At 36.1% G+C, this 11802-nt stretch overlaps 1 protein-coding gene across 1 annotated transcript; it reads left to right on the plus strand.

The window, feature by feature from the left end:
- The first annotated feature begins 234 nt into the window (after positions 1 to 234).
- On the plus strand, positions 235 to 11802 carry LOC126970721 (uncharacterized). Its single transcript, XM_050816814.1, has 4 exons — positions 235 to 378; positions 8246 to 8390; positions 10559 to 10747; positions 11798 to 11802. Exons 1-4 carry the CDS (start codon positions 235 to 237, stop codon positions 11800 to 11802), a joined length of 483 nt encoding a protein of 160 aa, XP_050672771.1.

Below are 11802 nucleotides of genomic sequence, written 5' to 3' on the forward strand. Positions count from 1 at the left end.
ATGTCTCAAGGTTACGACGGTACTACCTCCCACTCAGAATTTTTGGGTTTTTGAAGAATCCTGAGCGGCACTGAATTGTATTGGGCGGGGCGTATAAATTACCATCAGCCGAACGTCCTGCTCGTCTCTTCCCTTACTGTCATAAAAAATGGAATTTCGATGTTTAACACTTACTTTTTTGTTAAAAAATCATTGAATATTTTAAAAAACTTATTGTTTTTTTTTTCCAGGAAAATGGTTTATGATAACGTTGAGGTTGACTTGTTAAAGGATCCTCGTTTCGTAAGCACTCTGGTGGGTTTGGGGTTCGCCTTCGTGTCTGACGTTACTTACCTAGCAATGGAACCAATGTTACTATTTTCATATGGATATTCTAAGGTAACATTCAAATAATAATTTTTGTACTTAATAATATTCAGCTCGTCGTTTTCTGCCTTTAGGTTTTCTAATTTTTTTCCACTAATTTTTTTTTTGTATAACACCACATCTAATGTAAATCTAGTGTTTATATAGGTATTAATCTGGTATATCTAGCGAATTCCACCTACTTGATGTGTGGCGGTCCTCCACAGTACGGTTTACAAGGAGCTTTCTTCCGCGTACTACAACGCTGTGGAATGAGCTTCCTTGTGCGGTGTTTCCGGGACGATACGACATGGGTACCTTCAAAAAAAGCGCGTACACCTTCCTTAAAGGCCGGTAACGCTCTTGTGATTCCTCTGGTGTTGCAAGAGAATGTGGGCGGCGGTGATCACTTAACACCAGGTGACCCGTACGCTCGTTTGTCCTCCTATTCCATAAAAAAAGTGTCAGTTTATTGTCCGAAATATAAAGCACGTAATGAAGGTAATAAATATTAGTGTCCAGATAGCAATAATAATTTATTTAGATGATTGTAATAACATTTGTAGAAAATCATCAAACTAAAATGAAATTATTTGATTAAAAGTCTAAATTTGTTTTTGCAACCTACTAGTGCACAAGGGCTGATTCGGTTCTTTAATGAGTAGGCTTTGAAAGTACGTAATGCTTAAAAACATCACAATTAAAGCTTATCTGACTGAATATGTATTGCATTTTACCAGTGGGAGGCTCCTTAGCACAGGATTTTCCACTAGATTATGGGTACCACAACGGCGCCTATTTCTGCCGTGAAGCAGTAATGCATTACTGTGTTTTGGTCTGAAGGGCGCTGTAGCTAGTGAAATTACTGGGCAAATAAGACTTAACATCTTGTCTCAAGGTGACAAGCGCAGTTGTAGTGCCGCTCAGAATTTTTGGGGTTTTTCAGGAATCCTGAGCAGCACTGCATTGTAATGGGCAGGAAGCATTACTGTTTTTCTGGTCTGAAGGGCGCCGAGCTTGTGAAATTACTGGGCAAATGAGACTTAACATGTTATGCCTCAAGGTGACAAGCGCAGTTGTAGTGCCATTCAAAATTTTTGGGGTTTTTCAAGAATCCTGAGCGGCACTGCATTGTAATGGGCAGGGCGTATAAATTAGCATCCGCTGAACGTTCTGCTCGTCTTGTCCCTTATTTTAATTAAAAAAAAATATCGTACTTGATTTTGTCCATGTATAAAATATCAAGGGAGAAAGCTAATCCATAAAGAGTAATTTTTTTTTACTGTCGCATAATATACATAGCAAAAGATCATGTATTAGCACTGTAGACATATGTACCAGTACGGAAACTACCGACAAACGTTCGAATTGACGCACTCACACAAACATGCGCATCGACGAGGTCTCTAAGCGGTTTTCGCGGTGTTGCAGTAGCGAGTGTCACGTCGAGACGATTGTCACGTTGTTATTTGTTTCCGCGATCCTTTAAAAAATGCCAGCGTATTGCGTGGTATACGGCTGATTAAAAAACTCCCTTCAAACAAAGGCTCCGTTTTTTAAACTATAAAGTAGTATAGTACCTATATAAGAATGATTTATTGCAAATAATTAATATAATTAGAAGATAATCGAATTATAAGTCCGTGACATCGATTATTAACATATTAATATTGACACACTTTTCACACAAATTATCTTGTTCCAAGTTAAGCATATATAGCCTGTGTTATGGGTTACAAGACAATGATATATTTAATACAATATACTTACTTAAACATACATAAATTCATATAAACATACATAAATACATTTAAACATCCATGACTCGGAAACAACATTATAATATAGTCGTGAACATTATATACTTAATAATTCACAATGTTAAACTAAGATGGCGGCTGCAATATTTTTATCAATTTTTTGAACGCCCCATAAGGAACTTCGTTCCAAAAATACAGTTGGATTGAGAGCCTCCTCCTTTTTTAAAGTCGGTTAGAAAAATAACCTGACAACCCTATTGCTTCAATAAAGTGTACGCGCGTGTAGGTAAGTATTTTATCAACAAGGCTTAGTTTCCATACTGGTACATATGTCTACTGAACTATTAGAGTCTGACTCATGTCCCGGTGAAATATATATAGCCTTATTATCACGCGTCAAAATTCTTAAAAAGGGATCCAAAGTTTTCTAATCACGTATTTAGATACAGAATTTATTGTATTATATGTAGTATATTAAAGTTGAAAGTATCATTCATGGTAATGTTAAATAATATATTATGCATGATTTATTTTATTAAGTAGCAACAGTTCTATGAAGGACAACTACGTTATTCGATCGTGATATGTGTCGTGGCTATCACGGCCATGGTCAGTTTAAAACAATTCCGGATATTTTAATACGATCCATGATCTATAAGCTGCTTATAAATAAACATAAAATATTATTATTATTATTTGAAGAGGGTGGCTATTTCCTGGTCCTAAAAGGTTCCTAGTAACACCGCGTCCAGAATTGGACTGTTGTGTTCGCCACTCATACTAAAGCTCATCGTCAAGCCCTGCCGCCTTTACGAACGGCAGTAGTTCCCTGACGCGAGTGTTGCAAACACTATCTGGTGGTACTAAGTAGTTACCAAAGATTGTGTTACGCTTATGCATTAGTGGGCCACAGTCGCAGAGTAGATGAATAGGTGTTTCATCATCCTCAAGGCAGAACCTGCAAGCTTTGTCGCTTCTGATGCCGACCACACTGAGGTGCTTGTTTAGGCGACAGTGCCCGGTTAGCATCCTAGTGAGTATGCATAGATTTTTCCTGTTCAATGATAGGGCTTCATTCGCATAGCTACTGTTGAATGCCCTTATCAGTGCTTTAGAGTGGTTTAAACCTGAAGAGTTGTTCCAGCGTTTAAGTGCTTCTTGTTTACATTGGTTACTCAGGGTGTGTCGGATGGCGCTCTTGGGCAACATAAAAAATAACATAAAATATTACTTTGCTTTGCTTTAAAGATCTTATTTTCTCTCCAATATTATTTTAAACCGACTTCAAAAAGGAGTTTTTCAATTCGATCGGTATTTTTTATGTGATTTCTAAGATTTATGATCCGATTTACGTATCTTCGAATTTTCTTCTTTAGTTCGATGCGGAATAGATGCTATTTGGTCTCATAAAAATTTTACATAGTTTGGCCCAGTAGTTTTCATTTGATGAAAATTTTTGTCTACGTGGATGATATAATTGTTTTTTGTGTACCGCTTTTTTAGGAGTTTTCATTCAGGTTGATTATATTTTAAAATTAATAACTGACACATTAGTGTCAGTTATTAAAAAGCACAAAATAAAAAAACTGCGTTTAAAAGAACCAACTTCAAAAACTGAAATGTATCAAATAACTAAAAATTTAAGACTTAATACCTATCAATAGGTAGCACATATAAATAACAGTATTCTATTAATATTAAAGGTAAAGGTTTGCATAAGAGGTGTATTAAATAAAAATTCTTAGTTATTTGATACTTTTCAGTTTTTGTAGATGGTTTTTTTAAACGTAGTTTTTTTTATCATAAGTTTAGGTGTCACGTAGTGAACGCAATGATTTCTATGCAGTCACTGGTATAACTAAATCAAATCAAATCAAAATCAGTTTATTCACGTAGGTCACGGAAATGACACTTATGAATGTCAAAAAAAAACTTAACATTTAGGGGGATGAAAAATAGATATTGTCCGAGTCTCAGACTCAAAATTTCATGAGAATCGGTCAAGCCGTTTCGGAGGAGTTCAAAGTTTAACACCATGACACGAGAATTTTATATATGAGATATAGTATTGTAACTAGTGAGTAACTTTATTTATTTACAGTGTGTGTGGATTAGTGCTTGTACTGTACTCAATAATTCTCGCTTTCACGAATTAATTTACATTTACTTTTTTTACCTACTCGTATAAGGTATTGAGTATTTTTGTTGCAACACTTTAAATATATTGTAGTTGAAATGATAAAACGATGAAGCTGTAAATGTTGATTTAAAAGAGTGGCAGTGAGTTTCTTGCCACTTCTTCTCATTTTTTTTCATCAAGCTCAACCTTTTCCGAACTGGTGGTAAAAGTGCCCTAAAGTAAGTTTCCCTGTGCTTCCCCGGGGCGAAAAAAGAATAGGGTAGTCCCAGGCCCAAGGGTGTCGTAAGAGACGACTACGGGCTTATTGAAAGTGGGAGAGTCACGCTGCCGTCTTATGACGTCAGCACAATCGGGCCAGACTCGTCCGGGTTAATTACTACACTCGCACAGAATACCGGCGTGAAGTAGCGGCCTAGTTCCGCTATGTTTCGCATAGGTTAGTGTCGAGGACCGGAGGCCATCCGTTCCGTGACCCGTACGCTCATTTGTCCTCCTATTCCATAAAAAAAAGTATTATTGGAACTAAATATAAAATGTGTTTGTGTGCAAGTCGAGAGCATAATTCTCTGTTAAGTTGGATCAAGAAGCTGTCATGTCTGTTTGGATAGTGTAAATAATTTAAATAAGTACACAAACGAAACTGAAAAAAAAAAGTTTATGAACGACGCAGGACTCTCGCGTTCAGTGCGAGCGCTCTTTCTAACTGTGACGACTAACTAACTAACTTTCGAGTGACGCTTCGTTTATAAAATCTTGTATGCTTTGTTCAACTTACTTCTAATAACTAACAGAAGTGAGGGTTATCACTTTAAAAACATAAATTATTGTGTAAAAGTAAAGAATGAACCTATTTGTATCTATACTAATCATTTGAGTTTTTTTTAATATTGGGGGTAACTTGATTGATCCTCAGTTTCGTCATAATCAAATTCAAATATTTTTGTTCAAAATAGGATGTGACATCACTTACTGTAAGTCATTAAACTACCACCCATTCCAAAATGTATTCCTCAGGCTTGAGAAGAATCGACGCAACAAAAAATATGTTTATAAAGTAATATTGAACAATTAAACTTATTATTTAATAGCCTGAGCGGTCGCTCCATTCCCAATCTGTGGTATCATTAAGAAACTCATTTATGTTATAGTAAACTTTACCACACAAACGTTTCTTAACAATTCTTTTGAATAACGCAATACTTTTGTTTTGAACATTTTCTGAGATCTTGTTGTAAAAGCATATACATCGTACCACAAAAGACTTACTAACTCGACTTAGCCGAGTAGTAGGCATTATAAGCTTATGTCTGTTCCTGGTGTTAACATTATGTATGACAGTTTCTAGCAAATTCACTGATGTGAATTCACTATGAACATACAATATTTTCAAGAATATATTGGGAAGCAACAGTCAAGGTGTTAATTTCTTTGAATTTTGCTCTCAATGATTCTTTAGGACCTAGGTAGGACCTATTCAAGAATATATTGAGAAGCAACAGTCAAGATATTAATTTCTTTGAATTTTGCTCTCAATGATTCTTTAGGACCTAGGTTATAAATACCGCTTAATCAAGTTTAAGTATCAATGTTATTATTAATACCTTACAAGAAGAATGTTTTATTAATTAAATTTATATACCGTTCGCTTTAACGTATAAATTGCATATTTCCTTATATATTTAACAAGATCCTAACGTAAACAGTCCAAAAACCGAAACTATTTATTTTTAACGAAGTCATTTACATGCTTCGTGTTATTGGTGTCGTTTTAGTTTGTTCTGTTTAACTTTATATTTCTCATAGTTAATGCAACTATGTTAACACAGCCATGTTGTCTTGAAATTGCTTTAAAAATAAACGACTGTCTGACATTAATTATATCCACATCTTGATATAGATGATAAGTTGGCTATATTCGCTATTTATTATTGTATAAAGTTACTAGTTATTTAAATATAAAATATATGACCCTTCATTAAATTATAAGTGCATTCCACGATTGCGCGTTTTGCAAGAAATTTCTTGCCTCGCACAGCTACTTTGTGGAATCAATTACCGGCAGCGGTTTTCCCGAACCGATACGACTTAGGGACCTTTTTTTATGAAAAAGGATGACAAACGTGCGTACGGGTCACCTGGTTTTAAGTGATTGTGAAGTGACCGCCGCCCACATTCTCTTGGAACACCAGAGGAATCACAGGAGCGTTGCCGGCCTTTAAGAAAGGTGTACACGCATTTTTTGAAGGTACCCATGTCGAATCGTTCCGGAAACACCGCACAAGGAAGTTCATTCCACAGCTTAAGCCTTCAAGAAAAGAGCATACTCCCACCTTTAAGGCCGGCAATACATCTCTTGACACCTGTTGTTGCGGGTGTCCATAGCCGGTTGCCTCACCACTCCCCAACCTGTTAGCCTCTTGCCCGTTTGTTAAGTTATATAACATTTTATTATATTATACAATCTAGTATCAGATCGAACCATTTGACCACTTGCAACGCAGAGCTACCCGAATTGTCGGCGATCCAGTGTTCTGTGATCGGCTAGCTCTGTGATTGGCGTTACGTAGACAGGTTCATTGCGTGTCTCCTATCGAATTTATCGCGGGGAGTGTTCCGAAAAGCTATATGACCTGATTCCTGCCGCCGAATCCCACCTTCTCACGACACGCCACAAATTACATTATCTTCTCCATAATCTGGATGTGTTGCCTTTCTCTACAGAGTGGTTTTCAATGAACTTTTACCACGTACATACGCTGTGGAATGACCTTCTTTGTGCGGTATTTCCAGGACGATACGACATGGATATCTTATAAATAATATTATATTATAATAGTTAAAAAAACTTAAAACATACTAAAAAGCACAAAATTCTGTTTGGTTTTCGAAAATTTTATAATATTAGATAAATCGGTTAAGATAATGGTTGAAATTTAAAGTTAACATCATTGTTCTTCCTTATCGACAATAGATAAAAATTATATAAATTAACAAAAAGCTTATTTTGCAAATGGAAAAATGGAATAATTTTATCAAATTAATGTATTGTCATCGGTCCTCGATAAATCGACGAAGTTTAAACTAAATCTGGCCGTTAAAAGTGGGTCAAAATTGCGCCCAAATGAATCGATTACAAACAATTAATATACATGCAGGTGACGTTTATAAAAAGCGGCCAAGCGCGAGTCGGACTCGCCCATGAAGGGTTCCGTAGCAGCAAGTAACAGAATTTAAGTTCTTGTAGTTCGTTGTATCTTTGATCGATGTTTTATAGTGTATTTTTTAAAATTATTATATATTGATAATACAATTATTTATGACGTATTAAAAAAAGTTACTAACTAGATCTCGTTCAAACCAATTTTCGGTGGAAGTTTGCATGGTAATGTACATCATATATTTTTTTTAGTTTTATCATTCTGAAGCCCTATACATACATACCTACCCCACACGTATGGGTTTTGATGAAAAAAAAATTAAGAGTTTCAGTTCTAAGTATGGGGAGCCCAATGACTTTATGATACTACGTATATGACAATTCTATACATGAACGTCATTGGGAGAGCCCCCAAAATTTATTGTTTTTTTTTTTTTTTGTATTTTTGTGTAAAACTCTTAATTCGATTTACAGAATACATCTTACTTACCAAGTTTCAACAGTATAATAGTTTTAGTTTTAGTATAAGGGTTCCGTTTTTTGCCATTTGGCTACGGAACCCTAAAAAGCAGGTTCACCTTTCTAAAAGCTCGGTAACGCACCTGCGATTCCAATGGTATTACAGGAGAGAGTGGGCGGCGGTGATCACTTAACATCATGTATGCTTCTCTTCCAGGTAGAAAGTGAATAATACCACCTATTTTCTTATTGCAAAAACAGAAATGCCAAAAATAATTTTCATTCATTCATTCATTCATTTTATTGTGTACGTGTTTTTACAGCAGATCTAACTTTAGATCTGCTGTAAAAACACGTACAGTTAATTGAATATAATAATTTCAGCTGGAAGTGGCGACTTGTGTGATGGCTGGAGCGATAGCTGATTTGGTCGCGAGATTTGCCTTAGCTATCCTTACGTACTTCTTCACTGTGGACAGCAGAATGTTATTCTTCGTTGGTACTTTTATCACCATGATCTTGCGTGTTGGTAAGTTAATAAAAAAATTCTATGCCTCTACTTTTATCTGTCATTTATTTTGCCATGATCAGTAATATAAGTACATACTACCTATATAGAGTATTTATGGAGTGTAACCAGTGGGAGGCTCTATTGCACAGGATGCCGACTAGATTGTAGGTACCACAACGGCGCCTATTTCTGCCGTGAAGCAGTATGTGTAAATATTGCTGTGTTTCGATCTGAAGGGCGCCGTAGCTAGTGAAATTTCTCGGTAAATGAGAATTAACACCTTATGTCTCAAGGTGACGAGCGCAATTCTAGTGCCACTCAGAATTATTGGATTTTTCAAGAATCCTGAGCGGCATTGCATTGTAATGGGCAGGGCGTATTAATTATCATCAGCTTATTAAATTCGAATCCCGGTAGGTGCAATCATTTATATGATGAATACGAGGGCGGCACTGAAAATTTCGGGAATCAAGGAAGTGACACAACATTACCATTTAAAAATGTATTTATTGCTTTTCGAAGAATTCTTCGCGAAATTTGACACATTTTTCCATACGATGGAACCAATCATTGAAGCAACCATTCCATTCGGAAGTTGGGGTCTCCAAAATGGCCGTTTTGTAGGCGTCCACAGCTTCTTTAGGTGATGAAAATCTCTTACCACGCAATTTATTCTTTTTTTTTATGGAAAGTATAGAAATCTTTAGCGCTTAGGTCGGGGCTGTGCGGCGCATGGTCTAATAATCCTATGTTTTCTTGCTCTAAAAACTATTTTGTTCAGTGCGCGGTGTGAGAACTCGCATTGTCGTGATGGAGGATGATGCGGCGGTTGCAGTTCTCTTTACGGAGTTCAGAAACGACCTGTGGGAAACAAATGCTAGCATACCATTCTGCATTAACCGTTCTTTATCCCTCAACTCATTTTCGAACACCCAAACTCGTGACTGGTTTTTTTTTGGGTTCGTACGCGTATATCCAGGATTCGTCACCTGGTGCGATGTTGTATACAGCATTTGAGGATCCTGCGTGGAATCTTTCGAGAGTTCTGACGCACCAAGTAACGCGAGCCGCTTTCTGCTCTTCACAGAGCAAATGCGGTATCCATCGGGAAAACAACTTTTTTACACCTAATTGTTCATGCAAGATTATTTGTATTTGACTCATCCCAATGTCTAAAGTTGCTTGAATTTCGCGATATGTCACATGTCGATCTTCCTCATCATGGCTCTAGAATTTTCTCGAGTCAATTCCATTTCCTCAACGACTAAACAAGTTTTACAAGACCTTGTGACAAAACCGAGAATCTTTTTTTAAATAAATAAATGGTATTCGATTTTTAAAACCAAGGAGTTTTCAATTAAAAAGATTTTAATATGACAGGAACAGTGGACATATTCCATTCCGATACTTTTAGTGCAACCTATGTATGAATGTTTATTTCCGAGTCATGGATGTTTATAAATATTTATGTATGTTTAAGTAAGTATATTGTATTAAATATTATATCGTTGTCTTGAACCCATAGTACAGGCTATGCCTAGTTTGGGGCAAGATCATTTGTGTAAAAGTGTGTCAATATTATTATTATTTTTAGTTACAATTACATGTTTTTTAATCCCATAAAGAGTATTTTATTTAAATGTGCAACACTAGCATTAATTAAAGAAAATATAGCTAATATAATGCAACCCAACCTTAATCTATGCTAAATTACTTGATATTGTTAATTTGTTGTATTCAATCACTGATCTCTACTAGGTATATACCACTGGAGTGGCGGCTATGAAAGTGCTTTTGTGCCTGTTTGATATTCGCCATTTTGGCGCTGTTGGCCATGTAGCGAGAGTCTGTCTGTACTAATACTAGTGATGACAACGAATAACCTCCGCAAACATCGATATACATGGTGGGAAACTATTTACAAAAATAATTGTGTACTTTATTACGTTCATTGTTGAAGTATAAATAACACGGAAAACAAACGAAATTAATTCAAAATGCAAAAATACTTCAGAGTATTGTACGTTCCTTCGCAGCCATTTGTATTATACGTCAAAATTTGTTCTCTGGACGCTCGCGAGTGCCGCTTCAAATAGGCACAAAAATTTTGATGTCAAACATATGGAACAGCCTGTCCACTTGTATTTATACAGGTCATTGTATTCAAATGATTGTTTTGTTTTCAGCTTTAATAGTGTCCAACAACTTGACGTACGTGTATGTAATAACGATAATATCTGGCGTGGTGAGGTGCAGTGTCCAGGTTCTGTTTCCATTGGTGCTGGTGACTGCGGCTCCGGACCGCTTCCCGGCAGCACTTGCTCTCCACATATTGTTCTCTGGCATCCTCATGTTGATTGCAGACCCGATGATAGGTAATGTTATGACTTACTTACGTTCTATGCATATAGAAAAAATTCAAATATTGTTATTCAAAAAAGGATATGATAATGTGTAATCTGTAGATTGAAAGTCAAAAACTACCACCTCGAAAATGCAGTGCTCACAGTTGAATATGGCGGCGATTTATGACATCATATATTTCCCAGTCGTAAAAATATGTCTCAGACCTGAGAAGAACGGGCGCATGAAACTAAGCGGGATTGGTTATTTCTTAATAAATATGGTTACAATGTAATATCGTACAATTAAACTTTTTATTTAAAAGCCTGGGGAGACTGTGGGTCCATTCCTAATCTGTGGTATCATTAAGAAACTCATTTATGTTACACTACCGCATACCACAAATACGTTTTTAACAATTCTTTCAAATTTCGTAATACATTTGTTTTGTACATTTTCGGCGATCTTGTTGTAAAAACATTTAGACTTAGCTGAGTAATGAACACTGGTTGTCTGGTCCTGGTTAAGGTTATGACAGTTTCTAGCAGATTTACATATGTATAGATAAATCACGTCGTATAGAAACAAAGCCGAAATATGGAACATGCCACAAATTACACCATAATAACCTTCGACTGATATATCTATACATTGCCGCATTTACTCCAGTTGTTTAAAATATTTTTGGTCAATAAGCAGCAATGTAAAACATATTTTATTCAGTTCATGTTTGAATCGGACAGTAACAGTTGACACAGGAGGAGAAAAGTGTGCTTAAATTGTCTTGAAGCACACTTTTGCCGTTCCGCTATCAGACTGCGAATGATATGTCCTTAAATGTGTGTAAACCGGCACTGTTTACTATAAATAAATAAATATCAATGGCAACTTAAGCCCTCGGGATTAAACCGTAGAATGAAGCTAAAAATATTTTAGACGGACACATGATCTTAGGGGACTTATCAGGGGACTTCTAGAACACCATAGAAAAGATTTTAAAACAATTATGAAGCCAATCCTCTTTCTTTTTGGGGTGAACCTACGTGATACCTAGGGTTATTAATATGATGATTTTGTTTCAGAATAG

Source organism: Leptidea sinapis, chromosome 21 (genome assembly GCF_905404315.1).
Source record: "Leptidea sinapis chromosome 21, ilLepSina1.1, whole genome shotgun sequence".
NCBI classification, from domain to species: domain Eukaryota; kingdom Metazoa; phylum Arthropoda; class Insecta; order Lepidoptera; family Pieridae; genus Leptidea; species Leptidea sinapis.

Bases quoted from the DNA above. Each gene is read 5' to 3' on its own strand.
- LOC126970721 (XM_050816814.1), top strand. From the start codon at position 235: ATGGTTTATGATAACGTTGAGGTTGACTTGTTAAAGGATCCTCGTTTC. The intron at 379-8,245 runs GTAACATTCAAA...TAATAATTTCAG, and splicing joins TTTCATATGGATATTCTAAG to CTGGAAGTGGCGACTTGTGT. The intron at 8,391-10,558 runs GTAAGTTAATAA...TTTTGTTTTCAG, and splicing joins CACCATGATCTTGCGTGTTG to CTTTAATAGTGTCCAACAAC.